General features: G+C 51.6%; 1 protein-coding gene across 17 annotated transcripts in view; it reads right to left on the minus strand.

Moving 5' to 3' along the window:
• Positions 1 to 18,861, minus strand: part of LOC133235547 (peroxisome proliferator-activated receptor gamma) — a 215,160-nt gene that overhangs the window by 39,688 nt on the left and 156,611 nt on the right. Inside the window, exon 1 of one of the 17 annotated variants that reach the window (XM_061397196.1) lies at positions 5,867 to 6,016. The exons of 14 other annotated variants lie outside the window; for them this stretch is intronic. Coding sequence is in view for 1 of the 3 variants with exons in the window: in XM_061397197.1 (XP_061253181.1) it covers positions 6,021 to 6,040 (20 nt within the window). In the remaining 2 variants the exon portion in view is untranslated. Of the gene's footprint in view, positions 1 to 3,913; positions 3,992 to 5,866; positions 6,041 to 18,861 lie in introns of those variants that run through there. 2 more of the 17 variants (XM_061397195.1, XM_061397197.1) reach the window with 2 other exon arrangements.

The raw sequence follows: 18,861 nt of genomic DNA on the forward strand, positions 1-18,861 counted from the left end.
AAGCGTCTTTTAATTTCATGGCGGCAATCACCATCTGCAATGATTTTGGAGCCCCCCAAAATAAAGTCTGACCCTGTTTCCACTGTTTCCCCATCTATTTCCCATGAAGTGATGAGACCAGATGCCATGATCTTAGTTTTAGGCCCATTAAAAAGAAACCCAGGGACTTCCCTGGTGGTCCAGAGGCTTAAGACCCTGTGCTCCCAGTGCTGGGGGCCCGGGTTCCACCCCTGGTCATGGCACTAGGTCCCCCACGCCACAACTAGGAGAGTCTGCAGGGCACAGTTAAGAATCCACTGCCAGCACTAAGGCAGGGCACAGCCAAAGAGGTAAAAATAAATATTAGGGAAGCGTGTGTGTGTTGCTGCAGACTCATCGGCCACGTGTGTGCTCAGACTTTTTGATTTTTGCTAATGAGACAGCAGAGAAATAGTATCCGGTGTAGTTGTAATTTACCCTTTTAAAAATATTTCAATTTTTTCTGTATGGTTTTTCATTTCTCATGTGGTTGAGGTCATGCTGTGGATTCGAGGGGAGACAGACACGCCGCTCCTTTAACCAGCCCACGGGCCAGATGGGGAGACAGACACACACACAAATCATTCCCGGCAGGACAACGAGCACCAAGGACAGCAAGGTCAGGAGAGCGAGCCCCTCGCCCAGCAGACCCACTCCTAGAGATGCACCTCCTCCCACAGGCTAGGAGCCGGCTGCTGCAACCTAAAAAAAAAAGGTCCCAAGTGCTGCAACTAAGACCCAGAGCACCGAAAGAAATGAGTGTTAGGGAAAAGAAAGAAATCAAAAGCTCTGTCCAATGTGTAAGGATTTCTCTGCTGCTGCTAGTGCTAAGTCGCCTCAGTTGTGGCCGACTTGTGTGACCCCACAGACAGCTGCCACCAGGCTTCCCCGTCCCTGGGATTCTCTAGCCACCCTCCAAAAGATGTGAAGGAATTAAATGAGGACGAAGGAAAACAGAAACCAGGGAAGTTAAGACGGTGATAACCAGTTACAATGGTAACTATAAAAAGAATCAGCAAGTTGGAAGACTGCTTCATAAGATCGCTATAAAGTATTCCAGACAGCAAAATGCTAAGATAATTTCCAAATGAGTCCCCCAATAGATGTAAATATTGAGCATGACTGTATACATTTCACATACACATATACGTGTGTGTATCTATGCACACATCTTGCCATATAGTGTTCAGAACAAAACTACATATACCACGTTAATGCGGAATTAAGAGATTCCCTCTCAAGGGCATTTTAAGTAGACTTTCCCTTGCCAATTTGTCACTCAACCCAAGCAACTACAGCGGACCCCGAACCACATGGGGTTCACCTGCATGGGTACTCGTACACCCAGACTTTTTTCAGTAGTAAATGCTACAGTGATACACCACCCATGGTTGGTTGAGTCCACAGATGCATAGCCTTAGATATAAAGGAACCAGGGATCTGGAGGCGGACTGAAAATTACACTCAGAGTTTTGACGATCACAGAGGGTCAGCACCCTGACCTTCTGTGTTATTCAAGCACCAAGCGCCTTTAGCATGCAACTGAAGAAACGGCAACTTATTCTAAAACTTAAAATAACCTGTCGACTTTTTTGAGGCAGGATGCTGGTTTCTAGTTAGGGTTTCCAGGAATAATTCGTGGACTTTTATAAGCAGTTCACTTTCATAACTTAACTGCTGCTGAGTATTTGACTTATATATATTACATTAAAAGATTTTTAAAAACAGAAAATGTTCACTAACTTCATGCACTTCCAATAAAATTCTCTCCAACCAGTGAAAAAGTTCTGTTTTAATGTGCCTAGATTGTTTAGGATTCTCCCTTTCAGACTGCTGTTATACTCTTTAAGAAAGCCTAGAAGGAGCTCTGACAGTTGATGGCAAGAACTCTGTACTTCAACCCACGTTGGCATCATAGAAGGTTCCTCTCACAAGACTCCCTGCTGTTCACAAGACGTCAAAATTCGGAGGTCTGGTGTGCCGCTGTGCATGTGGCCGCATGGACATCAAGGAGGACGTGCCTCTCAGTAGGCCTTCCATATGTGCAGCGCCACCATTACGATCGTGTGATTTTAACAACCCACGTACGGTCCCTGAACTCAGTTTCATCATCAAATTGATCAGGACTAGAAAACTGCGTGGAAGCCACTCACACATTAAACTAAGACCCGGTGCAGCCAAATAAGTAAATAAATATACAATAAAAAGATTTTTAAAAACATGCTGCATCCATATAGGCTTCCCTGGTTGGTAAAGAATCCGCCTGCCAACGCAGGAGACTTGGGTTCGATCCCTCGGTCGGGAAGATCCCCTGGAGAAGGAAATGGCAACCCACTTTAGTATTTTTGCCTGGGAAATCCCATGGACAGAGGAGCTTGGCAGGCTACAATGGGGTCGCAAAGAGTCAGACATGACTTAGCGACTAAAGAACAACAACATATCCACGTATTGGAATATTACCAGCAATTAACAGGAATGAAGGTTAAGAGGTAATTCTCTGACTTCTCAGCAGACTTTAAGACTCTGTGCTTTCACTGCTAAGGTTCAATCCCTGGTTGAGGAACTAAGTTCCTACAAGCCCTAATGCATGGCCAAAAAAAAAAAAACACAACAGTTTACAAGATTAAGAAAATTGACCTGGGGTCATATATAACAGTGGCTCTCAAGCTTGGCTGCTCTTAGAATCACCTGCGGAAATTTTGAAACTCCCAATCCCCAGGCCTAACCTACAATTACATCGGAAGGTCAGAGATGGGATCCAGGTGATTTCAATATGTAGTCCATGTTTCCAACCACTAGAGACAGGATGGCCTATTCAAACTCAATGCCAACAGCCATCCCACTGGAGAGAGGAGGAAAGGGACTGGGGGCTGGCGGGGAGTGCTACGCACCTGTAAGGAGCTGTTCCTTTCGCTCTTCCAAACCTGGCTATACTGACTCCAGGCACCCATAGTGTTAGGTACACAATACATTTAGTTTTCTATCAAAAGCAGGGCTTGTTCCTAATTCTTCCCTTGAGCACACAAGCTAACACCTTTTAGGTGTTTAGCAAATGTTTATTCCAAACAAAACAAAGGAAGGCAAAAATGAAGGGGGGAGGTGCCATTATTTAATTTTCCACCCCCCTGGGCCCACCTTGCCAAACCAGCTGGTTAAAGCCTCCCACTCAGCAGAACTCACATTCTCCCAATTAAAAATACACACAAACACGCTTGAGGCTGCAAGTGCCTACCTGGTAGGCTAGGGAGGCAAGGATGAAAGGAAGAGACAATCCTGCCTCTGGGGAGCTTTCAGGTTAGAACCGGAGACTAAGACACACAAACAAAAGTTAAACCTTTGAAGACTGATGGGTGATTGTGCGAACGAGTCTGATACTGGGCCTACCATGTGATGTGGAGCCAGGCGAAAAGCTGCAGCTGCAACTAATGAGCAAAAAAAAAAAAAAGTCAAGGGCTCAACAGACTCCCAACCCCGTGTCATAACCTGTCCCTTTGCCGGGCTCCTACAGCCCCAGCAACCCTGCTAGTAACCAAAGAAGGTTCCTCTAGGGCACAGTCTGTTATCAGATGCACCTCGCCTTACTCTGTCCGCGGCACACTGCCCCGCGGCGTCAGTGTTTCCAGAAAAAGCATAGAAAAGAGAGAGTTGCAGATACACGGAGGAGGGGAAAGGGGGCTAATATTCCGGCAGAACTAGAAGCCGGGCCCTGCGTCCCGGCCCAGTTCCGCGTGGCTGTACGCCCGCAGGAACGTCTCAGGACCGCTTCTACTCTCGCCCAGGAGAGCTTTCGGAAAAGGCGACGCCTCTTCCCGCGGACGAGCCCCCCCGAAGGCCGCGGCCACCGCGCTCGTCGCCTCGAATTGCTACCCGCTCCCGGGGGCCCAGGGTACCTTACCTTCCTCCGCCCCCCGCACGCGCGCGACGTTACCCCGGCAACGCCGGCCGGGGGGGCGGACACCGCTGCCGTCAAGCAGCGCGGCCGCAAAGCCGGGCGACTGCGCAGCCGTGGAGCCCGCGGGAGGGCCCGCCGGGTCTTTGCGCAGCGCGCATGCGCGGGGCCTGCAGGCGGGTCTCAGTGGGGTGTGAGTCGCGGGCGGCTCGTCCTCTTTCCTGCGCTTCCCGCGATTGTACCGATAGCCCCTCTGCACAGGTGCTGTTCTCGTTTAATCCCTACAGCAGTCCCACAAGATCCGTTTCACAGATGAGATCTAAGTTACTTAGCCAGTGTCACGTAGCTGGGAGGTATTGGCGTGACAGCGATAGGACGAGACACGAAGCCGGGCCTTAAGGAGTTGTGGTCCTCGGCCCTGGGGACATGGGATGCTTGAAGCGACTGCACTTGCCATGACCCAAGGACAACAGGCCTGGCGTCAGACCTGCATTAGCATCCTCACCTCCCTCCTCACCAACTGTGTGATCTTTAGTGAGTGACAGCAAGAGCCTCTTGATGAAAGTGAAAAGAGGAGAGTGGAAAAGTTGGCTTAAAACTCAACATTCAGGGCTTCCCTGGTGGCTCAGAGGTAAAGTTTCTGCCTGACAATGCAGGAGACACAGGTTTGATCCCTGATCTGGGAATACTCCACATGTCTCAGAGCAATTAAGCCCATGTGATACGGCTGTAGAGCTTGTGCTGTAGAGCCCGGAACCACAGCTGCGACTGCTGAGCCCATGTGCCACAACTGCTGCAGCCTGTGTGCCCTGGAGGCGCATGCTCAGCAGCAGGAGAAGCCACTGCAGTGAGGAGCTGGAGCGCAGCGGCTAGAGAGGAGCCCCACTTGCCGCAACTAGAGAAAAGCCCAGGCAGCAACAAGGACCCCACACAGCCAAAAATAAATAAACAAAAATTATTAAAAAAAAAACTCAACATTCAGAAAACTAAGATCATAGCATCTGGTCCCATCACTTCATGGCACATAGATGGGGAAACAGTGACAGACTTTATTTTTGGGGGGCTCCAAAATCACTGCAGATGGTGACTGCAGCCATGAAATTAAAAGACGCTTACTCTTTGGAAGGAAAGTTATGACCAACCTAGACAGCATATTAAAAAGCAGAGACATTACTTTGCCAACAAAGTTCTGTCTAGTCAAGGCTATGGTTTTTCCAGTAGTCATGTATGGATGTGAGAATTGAACTATAAAGAAAGCTGAGCACCAAAGAATTGATGCTTTTGAACTGTGGTGTTGGACAAGACTCTTGAGAGTCCCTTGAACTGCAAGGAGATTAAACCAGTCCATCCTAAGGGAGATCAGTCCTGAATATTCATTGGAAGGACTGATGCTGAAGCTGAAACTCCAATACTTTGGCCACCTGATATGAGGAACTGACTCATTTGAAAAGACCCTGATGCTGGGAAAGATTGAACACAGGAGTAGAAGCGGGCAACAGAGGATGAGATGGTTGGATGGCATCACCGACTCAATGGACATGAGTTTGAGTAAACTCCGGGAATTGGTGATGGACAGGGAGGCCTGGTATGCTGCAGTCCATGGGGTCGCAAAGAACTGGACACAACTGAGCGACTGAACTGAATTGAACCGTTCTGAACCACAGTTTCCTCTATTAAAAAATGGGTCGTCAGGATCATGAGGGATGAGCGAAGCAAAGGTGCCTTGGGAATTATAAAAGCTTCTCCTACCTGGTTATTTTAAAGGAGGCCTGGTAGGGAGTGCAATATATACCTTCCTAAAATAAATCCCAGGGTCCCCAGCAAACATAACACACATGCTGGGCAGTGTGGAAGGCAGGTGGCAGGAAAGGGTGGCAGATAATGCCAGAGAGATTAATGAGGCTGAGTGTGACGGGCTCTGAAATCTGGACCTTCCCCGACCTTCTCCTGTCTCCGGACCTTCGTGAACACTGTGGCTGCCACCTGGACCATCCTTCTCCTGGGTGTGCAGCAGTGACTCCTGGTCGCCCTGTAGGTCTCAGCTCAGACCTCTCTTCTTCAGGACACTTCCTCTTGCTTCCCCAGGCTGCCTTGGGTGACATTCCTCTGTGTTCTAGGATAGTCTGGTGCCCCCTGAAAAGAAGTAGTGAGAGTGTCAGTCACTCAGTCGTGTACCGACTCTTTGTGACTCCATGCATGGATTGTGGCCCACCAGGCTCCTCCATTCATGGACTTCTCCAGGCAAGAATACTGGAGTGGGTTGCCACTTCCTTCTCCAGGGATCTTCCTGACAAAGGGATTGAACCCAGGTCTCCCACACTGTCGGCTGATTCTTTACTGACTGAACCATCAGGGAAGACCTGGTGGCCCCTGTGATGTCCCTAATTCCTGGTCCTCCTTAACTGGACGGTGAACTCCTGGCAGAAAGAGCCCCAGACATGGCACTTAGTGGGTACTCTACCTGCAGGGGCCTTGACTGCTCAGTTGAGGAGTTCAGACTTTAGAGAAATAGAAATCAGGGTAGGTTCCTGGTTAGAATGTTGCAAAAAAGGGAGAACTTCAGCAAGATTTGCAGAATGGTGATGCCAGGATGGACTGGGTTGGGAAGACAGCTGGAGGTGTGCTGTAATACTGCACCAGAACAAGGCGATGGAGGAAATACTGGAGTTGGAAGGAGAGGGTTTTTAAAATGAAAGAGAACACAGAGGTTGTCCAGTTCAACTTCCTTATTTACCCGGTAAGGAAAAAGGCTCAGAGTTGCCAGAGCAAGTCTGAGGGGGAGCTGAGACTAAAGCCAGGGCTGGGCAACCTCAGTGGGTGCTCTGCGCTCAAGGGCTTGGGATGTGCCCACGATGGGCTCTCAGGGGCCATGATCTGGAGTCCTGTCCCCACAGAGGCTCCCGAGAAAAAGCTAATGAACATGGTATTCTTGCACCAAGATTTTCTTCTTGGTGGTGTGTTTATTTGTCCCTTCTCCCCCGCCCCCACATGCCACGCAGGATCTCAGTTCCCTGAGCAGGGACTGAACCCGGGCCAGGGCAGTGAAAGCCCAGAATCCTAACCACTGGGCCACGAGGGAACTCCCAACAGTGTGTGTTTTAGACCTTTTGTTATGGCCCTTTTCAAACATACACAAAAGGAGAGAGAATAGCCTAATACCTCACCACTTCCAGCATCTTCAACCTTTGGTATCTTGATTCTTTTATACTGTCCATAAAACACACTTCTCTCCCACTGCTAGGGTGTTTTAAAGCAGCATATAATTTCACACTTTATATTTTGATATGTGACTCTAACAGGTAGGAATTTAAATTTTATTACACCCATATCCATATAGTTGCTTCTTGTTATTCACAGTAGTTCTGTAAAGTCACATGAACACGCAATTAGGGAATACTGAATCCCTGCTTCTAGGGGAAATACAGGCAGGTTCCCGCCAGCCTCCGGGCACAACATTTTCATCAACCAATTGATGTGCAGCCTTGTTTCATGTGTGCTTCTGCCTAAAAACACTTTACCTAATGTCTACAGTAGATTCATCAGCGTTGAACTCCTGGCCCATGTGTGTATAACTCACGAGTGAACCACGGGCATCTAACATGTGCATCTTCTCGTGAGACACAGCACGGCCTTCTCGGCTTAGGAACAATGCGCAGCACCGCAGCACTCTGCCTGGGGGTCCATTTGAAAATCACCAACACAAAGCACAAAGATACGAAAAGCGTGGTGCCGAAGGGACGGCAAAAAGCACACCTGTTTATGACATGGGAGCTGAAACAAGACAGAGTATCAGCTGCTGACATCAGCTGAGAGCACGCCCACCCGGAGACTCAAATTTTTCTCCTCTCTGCGCATGTGCGTGTCTGTAAGTGACCTAGTACTGCGAATATTGGTTTCAACATTACAAATAAATTTTAGCCAGCAGGTGAATTTGCAAATACAGAATGTGCCAATAATGGGGACTGACTGTATAAATATATATACCCAATTTCATTAGCACATCTAACAAAATGAACAATAATCGTTAACATCTGTGAAATGTAACACAGGAGCTACATGTACTATTTGGGATATACGTATACTATAATAAATAAAAATCATTTATCTGAAACTCAGAATCAGTTGGGCACCTTGTATTTCGTCTGACCACCCTAATAATTTATCAGGCCTTTACATGTGCTAGCCACTTAGCATCTGACCTTGACTCTCACCACAGTCCTGTGAGATAGGTGTTCTCACTGGTATTTCACAGGTGAGGCTCCCTCCCTGCCCAGGTTTTCAGAGCTAGGAAGTGGGGAGGCCAGGCGATGCTCCATCGGTCTTGCATTCATTTTTGTCCATCATGTTTGATACGGGAGGGCAGTGCTTTGACAGAAGCACAGCTTGAAACACGTGTATGTGTGTTTGTGCGCACGCTCAGGGAAGTCTTGACTCTTTTTCAAGTCCGTGGACTGAAGCCCGCCAGGCTCCTCTGTCCATGGGATTTTCCAGGCAAGAATCCTAGAGTGGGTTGCCATCTCCTTCTCCAAGCATCTTCCCGACACAGGGATCAAACTCATGTCACTTATGACTCCTGCACTGGCAGGCGGGTTCTGTACCACTGTGCCACCTGGGACATGGAAATACAGAAATGCCCCAGAGGGAGTGTTGTGGGGCCGGGGCGGTGGCAGGGGAGGTCAGGGAAGACTCAGATGGGCTGAATAATCCGGGAGGCTTCCAGGAAGAGGTGGCCTTTGAGCTGATCCTGGAGAAGGGTGAGCCTGGAGGAGGAGGAGGGAGACAGCAGACAGTCAGGGGCACAGGGCAGGCCCACGTGCCAGGAGGTGTGGGCCTGGACTTTCTGGAGCAGGAAAGGAGCTGGGCCTGGCAGGGCAGGAGGTCGAAGCCGCCGATAAGGGCTGATAGGCAGGGCGGGACCCGATCTCGCAGGCGCTTGAATTCCAGGCTGGGCGTTTGGACTTTACCCCGCAGACAATGGGGAGCCACCGGCGTTTCTGAGCGGGGCAGGGCGGCCCCAGCTGTCGCCCCATTGTTTTTCTCAGACGGGTTGAAAGCCCTGCAGTATTTCCGCGCAGGCCACTAGATGGCGGTATTTTAGCAAATTTCAACTACCCAGCCTCCAGTTTTCGGCGAGGAAAACCAACACAAGCAGCCACCCAGCAAAAGGTTCTACGCGTCTACCCGCAGCATCGGCAACAAAAAACACCGGGCTGGAAAGGAAAATCAATCCGGGGACCGCAGTCTAGCTTCCCCCGGCCGGCGGGAAGAAACCTCAGATCATTTCTCTGCCATGAAGGAGAAAGGCTTCAAGATGTGCAGGAACGGGCGTTCCATTTTAACAAGCGCCCTGCAGACATTCTCCAACAATTTAGCCTCAGGGCAGCCCTTGGGAGGAGGTGCTGCCATCCCATTTTACAGCTGAGGCCACTGAGACGCTGAAAAAAACATTTGTTCAGTTATTTACGGAGCTGACACCAAGCTAGGCAGGGAGATAGAGCTGACAGCGGGTTTAAGGGGTGTGGGCCGGGAGAGCCCCAAGGCTGTGCTTCGCTGGGTCCAGGGCCCCCGGGCAAGGGTCCAGGGCCCCCGGGCAAGGTTCCAGTGTTACCTTTAGATCCTACGTGCCTGCTAGAAAAACCCACAGCGTAGATGGTGGGAGCTGCTGGACTCCTACCATTTGCCTGATTCCAGCTGCTTTTGAGAGACCATCTCATATGATTCTCACAGCCACTCTGAATTAGCGGTTATCACACAATGGTTTTACAGGTAAGAAAACAGACTCAGAGAGGTGAAATGACTTGCCCAAGGTCACACTGGGGTTCATCACAGGAGGAGGAAGTTGATCCCACATAAGCTCACTCCTCCCTGTGATTAATGAAACAGATTTCGACATCTGGGTAAATTTCCTAGAAAAACCTGGGCAGAGATGGGACACATACAAAGATTTTTTCTTTTTTTAATCGAAGCATGATGGCTTGTGATTAAACAAGGAAACGACCTAAATGTCCATCCCTAGAAGAAGGGACGTACAGAACATGGGACAGAGGATTTATAAAGTGGAAAAGTAGTCTCAGCCATAATTCTTCTGTGCTCATTAGCATGGATAGATTTCACAAACATGTTTGCTGACAAAGGCAAGATGCAGAATGATATGAATCCTACGATACCTTTCCATTAAGTTAAAACACAGTCCCAACAGTATCAAGGCCTCAGTGTATGCACAGATATGTCAAACTATTTTAAAACAACAGGAAGGTTATGCACCAAATTCATTAGTTATCTGTAGGCCTCAGGTAGTACATAAGGGGTTTTTAGCTTTAGATTTTATTTCTTAAAGAAAAATTAAACTACAGAAGCAAACATAGGGGTAGAAATATAGGTGATTGTTAATTTGGTATATTGACTTCTCTATTTTAATTTTTGCACAGAAAAGATGCTTCAGGTAACTGGATAAATACAAAGACAGGGAATGACAAAACCTAAATAATTTTCCTGCTTAGGATCAGCGGTTTGAAGATGACGGTTGCCCGTACTCTGGGAGGGTGGGAGAGGACCCTGGGGCAAGGTGATCAGAGGAAGGGGTGGACAAATTCAGCCAGAAATGCACAGGCCTGGCTCTGGTGTTACAGGGGTCCAGGTCACCAGCAATTGCAGAGTAACAGCTCATCCTGGCAACGCCCAAGTGGTCCCAGCATCCTGTGCCTGCCACACCTGCCAGGGAGCAGCGGGCAGCCAGTGAGGCTGTGGGGACTCCAGGAGAGGGGCAGAGGGGACCAGGAGAGGGTGCAGGGGCCCCTGGAAGACGCGGCTCCTGTGTGGCTGGACATGGCTCCACCCTCTGGCTTCGCTCCCTCCGTCCCTTTCCTTTGGTCATTTTCTCTGGACTCCTGATCACATGCACCACTTAATGTGCGGCCTGGAGGGGTCACACCCCCTCCCAACAGCAGGTGCTGCAAGCAGAAACTGAAGGCAGTTTTCGCTCTGCCCGCCTCCCAGGGCTGCAGTGCCTAATGTGGCAGGTCTTTAGTGCTCTGCAAACTATCGATCACTACACAAAGTCTTCTCACTTTTCCTCGTTCTCTACATTTGTCCTATTGCACAAAATGAAAAAAGATCCATGTCAGTTCAGTTCAGTTGCTCAATCGTATCCAACTCTTTGCGACCCCATGGACTGCAGGGCGCCAGGCTTCCCTGTCCATCCCCAACTCCTGGAGCTTGCTCCAACTCATGTCCATCAAGTCGGTGATGCCATCCAACGATCTCATCTTCTGTGGTCCCCTTCTCCTCCTGCTTTCAGTCTTTCCCAGCATCAGGTCTTTTACAATGGGTCACTTTTTCCCATCAGGTGGCCAAAGTATTGGAGCTTCAGCTTCAGCATCAGTCCTTCCAATGAATATTCAGGACTGATTTTCTTCAGGATGGACTGGTTTGATTTCCGTTTCATTTTCCCTGTATTGGCTCATTTTCCCACTCACTCATTCCTCCCAACAGCTCCGTTAGTGCACACCTTTATTCTTCCCATTTTGAAGATAAGGAGACTGAGTGGGAGAATTTATGTAACTGACCCAAGGTAATCCAGCTAAGAAGTGGCAGAGGTAGGAATCAGACCCAGCTCTGCCTGACTTTGGGCTTCCCAGATGGCACTGGTGGTAAAGAACCCCCTGCCAGTGCAGGAGACGTAAGACGCTGGTTTGATCCCTGGGTCAGAAAGATCCCCTGGAGGAGGGCATGGCAACGCACCCCAGTATTCCTGCCTGGAGAATCCCATGGACAGAGGAGTCTGGGGGGCTGTGGTCCATAGGGCCACAGGGAGTTGGACACGACTGAAGTGACTTAGCAAGCATCAGATCAGATCAGTCGCTCAGTCGTGTCCGACTCTTTGCGACCCCATGAATTTCAGCATGCCAGGCCTCCCTGTCCATCACCAACTCCCGGAGTTCACTCAGACTCATGTCCATCAAGTCAGTGATGCCATCCAGCCACCTCATCCTCTGTCGTGCATACACACTGCCTGACTGCAGGGCCGCTATGCTGTATTGATAAGATATGCTTGATGGTCTCATATCCTAAAAAGGAGAATCTGGGGTTTTGTTCTGCTTTTTTTCTCTTCCTTATAGAAATTTTCTTTGTTCCAAGTTGCTCTTGTGTGTGACCGCCTCCCCCTCCCCCCAACCTGGCCCCCTCTCTGAGCTCAGGGTGTCATTTCCTGGGTGGTTGACGAATTCATTGGTCTGCTCATAGGAGAGGCAGGAGGAGAAGCCCAAGGTGGCCCAAACCTGGCTTTCCTCTTTTCTGGGCACGTCCGCCTCCGATGTCAAAAGGCCTGGATTCCAGGCAAACCAGAAATAATGCCCCAGTCATCAGATTTGAAACCAAAATTCAGCAAAGACATGTATTTGCTGCCAGAAAGCAAATAGCTTTTTCTTTTCTTTCTCGTTTTTTTTCACCCAAACAAAACATCCTCTTATGAAATATGTCCAATTTGCAATATTTACTTTCCCTTTATTTAATAACAGGAAAGGGTTTGCTGGACTTCTGTTGATTTTTGCATTTCTTATTAAAATTCTTAAGGGGGTTTTGGGGGAACTTAATCAGCAGAAAAAGGAGAAGGAAAAAAAAATCGCATCTGCATTCCACAGGCCTTATTAATGGAGGAAACTTGCTGTTTGTTTAAGAGCATTTTCTGATGGGAGAAGGCAAATGGTCACGTGTTCCAGAGCCTCTGACTCCTATTCTTGACCATGCCTCCTCCTCAGCTGCCTCTACAGCTCTGAACGCCTTGTCCGAAGCTCTCTGCCTGAGAAGATGGGGCTGCTCCGAAGCTTTCAGCCTGAGAAGATGACCCCTGCCAGGCCAGGAGGGAAGCTAATGTTCACTGAAGATCCGAGTGCAGTTCTCTGAGCCCACAATCTCACTTCACCTCAAGTCAGCCCGCCTGGCAACCCTGGCTAGGCAGACAAGAAAACAGAGGCTTAGAAGAGTGAGGCCCCGTGTCCAAGCTCCCTTTCCTGGCGGCTTACATTCCTTGGGATGAAACGGAAGGGAGTCCCAGGAGTCATGGAGTCTTGCCTCCAAGGGCACCTCTCTGGGCTAGCTAGACAGTGTCTCATCTTGCAGGATCAGAGAGGTTACGGGCCTTGCTCAAGGCCCCAGGGCACGAGGCTTGTGGAGCTGGCGTTTGAGCTGTGCTCTGCCTGACTCTCACATCCACCTTTATTTCGCTTCACCACACCTACTCTCTGGGGCCAAGAGCAGTGTCGTGTTTCTTGTAACGAAATACCTCACTCTCCTGAGGTTCAAATTCTGCCCCCCGCAAGAGGTCTTGGTCCTGCCTCTTCCTCGGTTCTAGAATCTGACTGCAAGTAACTATAAGGGCTTTGTTTTGATATGTTCATTCTACCAGACATATTTATGCAACATGATTTTTATTATATACATTATATAATCATTGTAACATGTTTATTTCTAGAGTAGTGCCTCATGTGGGGTCTTTTTTCAATAATTTTTTTTTATTTTCGGCTGTGCTGGGTCTTCGTTGCTGTTTGGGTCCCTTTTCCAGCTGCGGTGAGTGGGGGCCACCCTCTAGCTGCGGTAGGCGGGCTTCTCTTGTGAAGCATGGGCTCCAGGGCGAGGGCGGGCTTCAGTAGTTGCGGCACGCGGGCTCATGAGTTGCAGTTCCTGGTCTGGAGAGCACACTCTCAATAGTGGTAGCCCATGGGCCTAGTGGCTCCATGGCGTGTGGGATCTCCCCAGATCAGGGATCAAACCCTTGTCTCCTGCACGGACAGGCGGACTCTCTACCACTGAGCCACCAGGGAAGCCCACCAGGCTGTCTTAATAAAAGGCCTTGCGGACAGCTGGGTCTCCACGCTCCCCTTCTCTAGAGAAGCGAACTGAGGAGGAATTTGCCCCAGGTCCTGGAGGCCAGAGCCAGGTTCCAGTCTCCTTGGCCTCTCAGCTTGGTGCAAGCAACAGCTACCTTCCCGTTCATCTAGCCCCCACTCCGTGTGGCCCCGAGGGGGAGGTTAGGGCATTCAGATAAGCCACACATCGTATGTAATGTCAAAGTTCTCAGGGTTCCAGCTGTGGAGCAGGTGCTTGGAAAAGTTACTCTTGTAAACGTGGCAAATGCTACAGCGAAGGGTTTCGGGGAGGGGGGCAGGGCTCAGCAAAGACTTCACGGAGGAGTGGATGCTTGAGCTGGGACTCAAAAGAATGAGGACGGACTGGCCAAGTCGGGAAGGCACTGCAGGCTGCAGGCCCCACCTAAGCAAAGGCCCAGAGGTCTGAACACACAGGGGATATTTAGGAGTGATCCAGTGGTCTGCTGGGGAAGAGAGGCAGGCCTAGAAGGGAGACTGGGGACCAGGCTGTGAAAGGCCTGGAGCGCTATCCAGGGGATGCAGGAAATGCTGAAGGAGGGGAATGACTCAGTCAGATTTGGGTTCTGAAGATCCCCCTAGATGCCAGAGGGCAGAAGAGGATACAGAGGTTCTGAGAGGCCCCGGGAAGGAGGCAGCTCCATGTTCCAGGCCAGAGATCCCTAGGCCTCCCCACCTAAGTCCTCCTCCTCCTCCCACCCTTGAATGAAATCCTCCTGTCCCTGCTGTTCCAGGAGCCCCCTCCACCCCCGAACCACAGGCCTGCCTGGAGCCCCTCTCACTGGTTCCTGGAGTTCTGACTTCTCGGGCGGCTGTTCTGCACTGTCAAGGTTCTCTCTGCCCATGGACCTTAACCTGGTCAGAGCCCTCCAGGAGAGTCCGAGGAAAGCCTTGAAAAAATTGCACAAGGATGGAACTGTTCTAAACACGGAACCTGTGTGTGGAGTCTCACACACAGCTCAGCTTCAGAGCCCCTGAAGCTGCTTTCACTTACGGGAGGGGGCAACTCCAAGACAACACCCTAAAAATGATCAGCTCCACTCTGCGAATCCCCAAGGCATGCAGAGGCAGTCCAAGGAGGCAGAGGAATTAGGAGTGAAGACCGACCGCCTTGAGAGTTCAAGCATGGACCCAGGAGGGCTCTCAGGCCAGCGGGAGCTGGAGATGAATGTAGCAATGTTTCTAAAGAGAGACCGTGTCCATCTGAAGGGCTGGGCAGCTGGAGAAGTAGAGGACAGAAAAAGGAGGATGCTGTCCTGGCCAAGGATCATTCGGGGGCATCCCGGCGGTAGGTCCAGCTTGCTCTGACACCCTGAAGCCCTGGAATCGCATAACCGGCCCCTCCCTTCCCTCATTCTGTGCTCACCAAGCCTTGTTCTGATTAGAATTTGGCCTCCCCGTGCAGGGTGCCCACAGGGAGCTGGGGTGTTGGCTGGGGGACACGTGTATCCGGTCCCTTTGGCAGTTGTGTTTCTCGTTGCAAATTAGTAAATTGGGAACAGACAATTCACAGAAGAAGCAATACAAATGACTAAGAAGCACATGAAAAAAAAAAAATTTCATCCTCACCAGCATTCAAAGAAATGCAAATTCAAACCAAAACCAAGATTGTTTTCTAGCTATTAAAGTAGAAAGGATTTCTTTAAGTTAATACATACTGCTGGGAAAGGGGTAATATAGGAGGCACCCGACGTGCTGCTGATGGGTGCGCCATGCTACCTGCTGGGCTGGCCGAGTCATGCCTTTACATCCTGCAGCAGAGAACCGTGCAATCCTGGTGTGGAAGGAGTGGCTGGGGGGCCCTCTGTGTGAATCTGTTCACCAAATGTTTAGGGAGCACCTAGTATGTGGTGGGCTTCCCTGGGGGCTCAGACGGGAAAGAATCCGCCTGCAATGCGGGAGACCCAGGTTCGATTCCCGGGTCGGGAAGATCCCCTGGAGGAGGAAATGGCCACCCACTCCAGTATTGTTGCCTGGAGAATCCAGACAGAGGAGCCTGGTGGGCCACAGTCTATGGGGTTGCAAAGGGTCGGACATGACTGAGCGACTGACGCTGGTCTGCGCCAGGCTGGTGAGACACCAGAGAGGGAGGGGCCGCACAGAGATCTCACCCCCAATGCCAGAGGGCCCCAGACCAAGAGGGAGGCTGGAGACCAGTTCCTGGTGGGCTGGAGGGGAAGGAGACGGAGGGGAAGGCATGGGAAGATGGAGCAGCTAGCCTCCAGCTCCCCCCGCCCCACAATTTCAGTTCTCCCCTGGTTCCAGGCCCGCCTCAGGCTCCTCTAGGTGGATCCCTGGGCGTTTCCTAGAGTCGAAGTCTGCCCACTTGTCCAGTCCCCAAAGCTGATCCAACTGCGTCGGGCTGGGCCCGGGCGGGACCCCAGGCATTTCAGATGTGTGGCCAGGGGCTGCGAACCACTGAGAAAATGGAAAGAAACTCATGCAAGTCACAGTGAAGCCCTCCGGCGTTGGGGCCCCCCGACCTGGGTCTCGGGCGGGTCACGCGCTGCCTGGGTCACCTGAGGCAGGACATGTGCCCTCCCGGGGCTGTGGTTCGCTTCTCTGTCAGATAGAGAGCAGGTATTTGGGTTGGGGTCCCACGAGAGTGCCCGCCAGGTCGGGTGATCTTCATGGTCACGGTGCCAGGTCGGCCAGATACCATGACTCGCTGCCCTCTGGGGGGGACCAGGGACACGGGGCTCCCAAGGCTTCTGAAAACCACCCCGGAGAAAGACGTGAGACTGAAACAGCTCTGACCAGCCACGTGGACTTTCTCTGTGAACTTGGAGACCACCTGCCCGGTTTCCCTCATGCTGTGTTGTTGTGTTAGTCGCTCGGTCATGTCCGACTCTGTGACCCCGTGGATGGCAGCCCGCCAGGCTCCCCTGTCCATGGGATTCTCCAGGCAAGAATACTGGAGTCGGTAGCCATTCCCTTCTCCAGGGGATCTTCCCAACTCAGGGATCGCACCTGGGTCTCCTGCAGGCAGACTGAAGGTGGATTCTTTACCGTCTGAGCCACCAGGGAAGCCCATGGTTTCATTTAAGGGGCCAGAATTCTCGTTCCAGCCGACTGTGCAGTTTGGGAGATAACCGCATGGCTCCAGCCCCAGAGTCCTGATTCGGGAAGGGACGGAGCTGGTTTTCCACGCCGGGATCTACGGGCCCCACTTCCACGAGGACAACCAAGGGCACCAACTCTCAGCGCCCGCCTCTCGCGAGCTGTGTGACCTGGGGTGAGCAGAGCCACCTCTCTGAGCCTCAGGGTCTCCTCTCTACTGTGGAGATAACACGGGTCCCTGCCCCAGCTGGCTTTGAGGGAGAATGAGTGGCGTTGAGGGCTTCCCGGGGGTGCTGGGGAAAAGAACCCGCCTGCCAATGCAGGAGACATTAGAGACACATGCGTTCGACCCCTGGGTTGGGAAGATCCCTTGGAGAAGGGAACGGCAACCCACTCCAGGATTCTTGCCTGGGAAAGCCCATGAACAGAGGAGCCTGGCGGGCTACAATCCATGGGGTCGCAAAGAGCTGGACACGACTCTGAAGTGACCGAGCACACACACACATGAATGGGGTTGATGCTAGTGCAGCTCTGAGCCTGGGATCCGGGCCTCCTGAGGGCCCGTGTAGATGCTGGCCACAGGGGAGTGACGCCAGGGCACTGGAGGCCACGTGCTGCCTGCTTGGCTCACTGGGTGGGGACGGTGTCTCCAAGGGGGTGGGTCTCACCTGGGCAGAGGCTGGGGCCTTCCACTGACTGCCTTCCTGGGGGGTGAACTTTGACAGAGGGGGTGAGGGAGTGCGAGGTGACTACGGACACCCCAGGGGACAGCAGCCAGCAGGGGTGAGCCTTGGCCAGAGGCCCAGGGCCAGGGCCAGGGCGGCGGGGGGAGGGGGCGGAGCCGGGCAAGTGAACTTCAGGCTGTTACGGGCAGGGTGACTCATCTGTGCCAACCGGCTGGTGAGACATAGAGAAACTCGGGGACAGGAAGATCGGTGGGATAACACTTTCAAAAAGTTCTTTGAAAAGGGTGAGTCTACCTAAGAGCAAGGGCTCTGGGCTTCAGACAGAGTGGGATGCCCAGCCCGCTTCTGGAACCCTCCTGTGATCTTGGGCTTAGCCTCGTGGGGCCTCCGTTTGCTCATCTGAAAGGAGGGGGCAGTGGGCAGGATAACGGGCCGGGTACACAGGGGTCTGGCCCGGGACCACCCCCGGCAGCCGTGGGGCCCTCAGCCGGGAGGGATGTCGGCCTTCGCCGAGTCTCTCTATACAGTTCGTCCCCATCCTTCGGCCTTGCCCGATTCCCCCGAGTGTACAGGCCCTCCCCTCTGCTCCATACTCTCACGACCTTTCATCTCAACCTTTCCCACAGCCCTTATAAGCCTAGGCCTGGCGTGCACGGCTGTTTAGTGAGCGTGCCTTATCGCCCCCGGGGGGCATGGGTCTTACTCATGTCTGTACCCACCGGGCCCAGCACACAGCCTCCAGCCTCTCCAGAGAGGCTTCGCCGGACGCTTGAGGACTGGTCAGGAGGCAGAAATGGCAGCTGAGTGGTAGCCGTCTGTGTTCTGACACCCGAAAAGAGTATGCCCTTTGCAGTAATGAAAACGGTAGGAAGGAATTTATAAATGTGTTTTCAAAAATTCTACAGACTTCTTTTGACGGGTACGCTTGAATGCATCTTCACAGTGAATATGGTTTCCTGCGTCTGGTTTTTAGGCTGTGATATGCAGAAAATGAATGAGAACTTGCTGCAGGATCCACGGGATGAAAGGTCCCCCTGGAAGGTCTGAAAGCTGGCCTGCACAGAGAAAGCGCCCGCCATCAGCAGAGGCCAAAACAGACAGAAAGAAAAAGCACCCCACTCTTGAAGTCTGGAGAATTCTGGGGCCTGTACCTGCGTGACCTTGTGTGATGTGATCCCCCCTAAGCTGGCAGGGGGTGGGTGGCCCTTGAGGTCCGCAGAGCTGCCCTTGTGAGGACAGCAATGTGCAGAGCCTCGGGCAGGTAGTGGGCATTTTGAGATGCCCACTATGCTTCCCTTCACTGCTTGGCAAGGATACACCAACTTAT

The sequence above is a fragment of the Bos javanicus genome, chromosome 22 (assembly GCF_032452875.1).
Source record: "Bos javanicus breed banteng chromosome 22, ARS-OSU_banteng_1.0, whole genome shotgun sequence".
In the NCBI taxonomy this organism is placed as follows: Eukaryota; Metazoa; Chordata; class Mammalia; order Artiodactyla; family Bovidae; genus Bos; species Bos javanicus.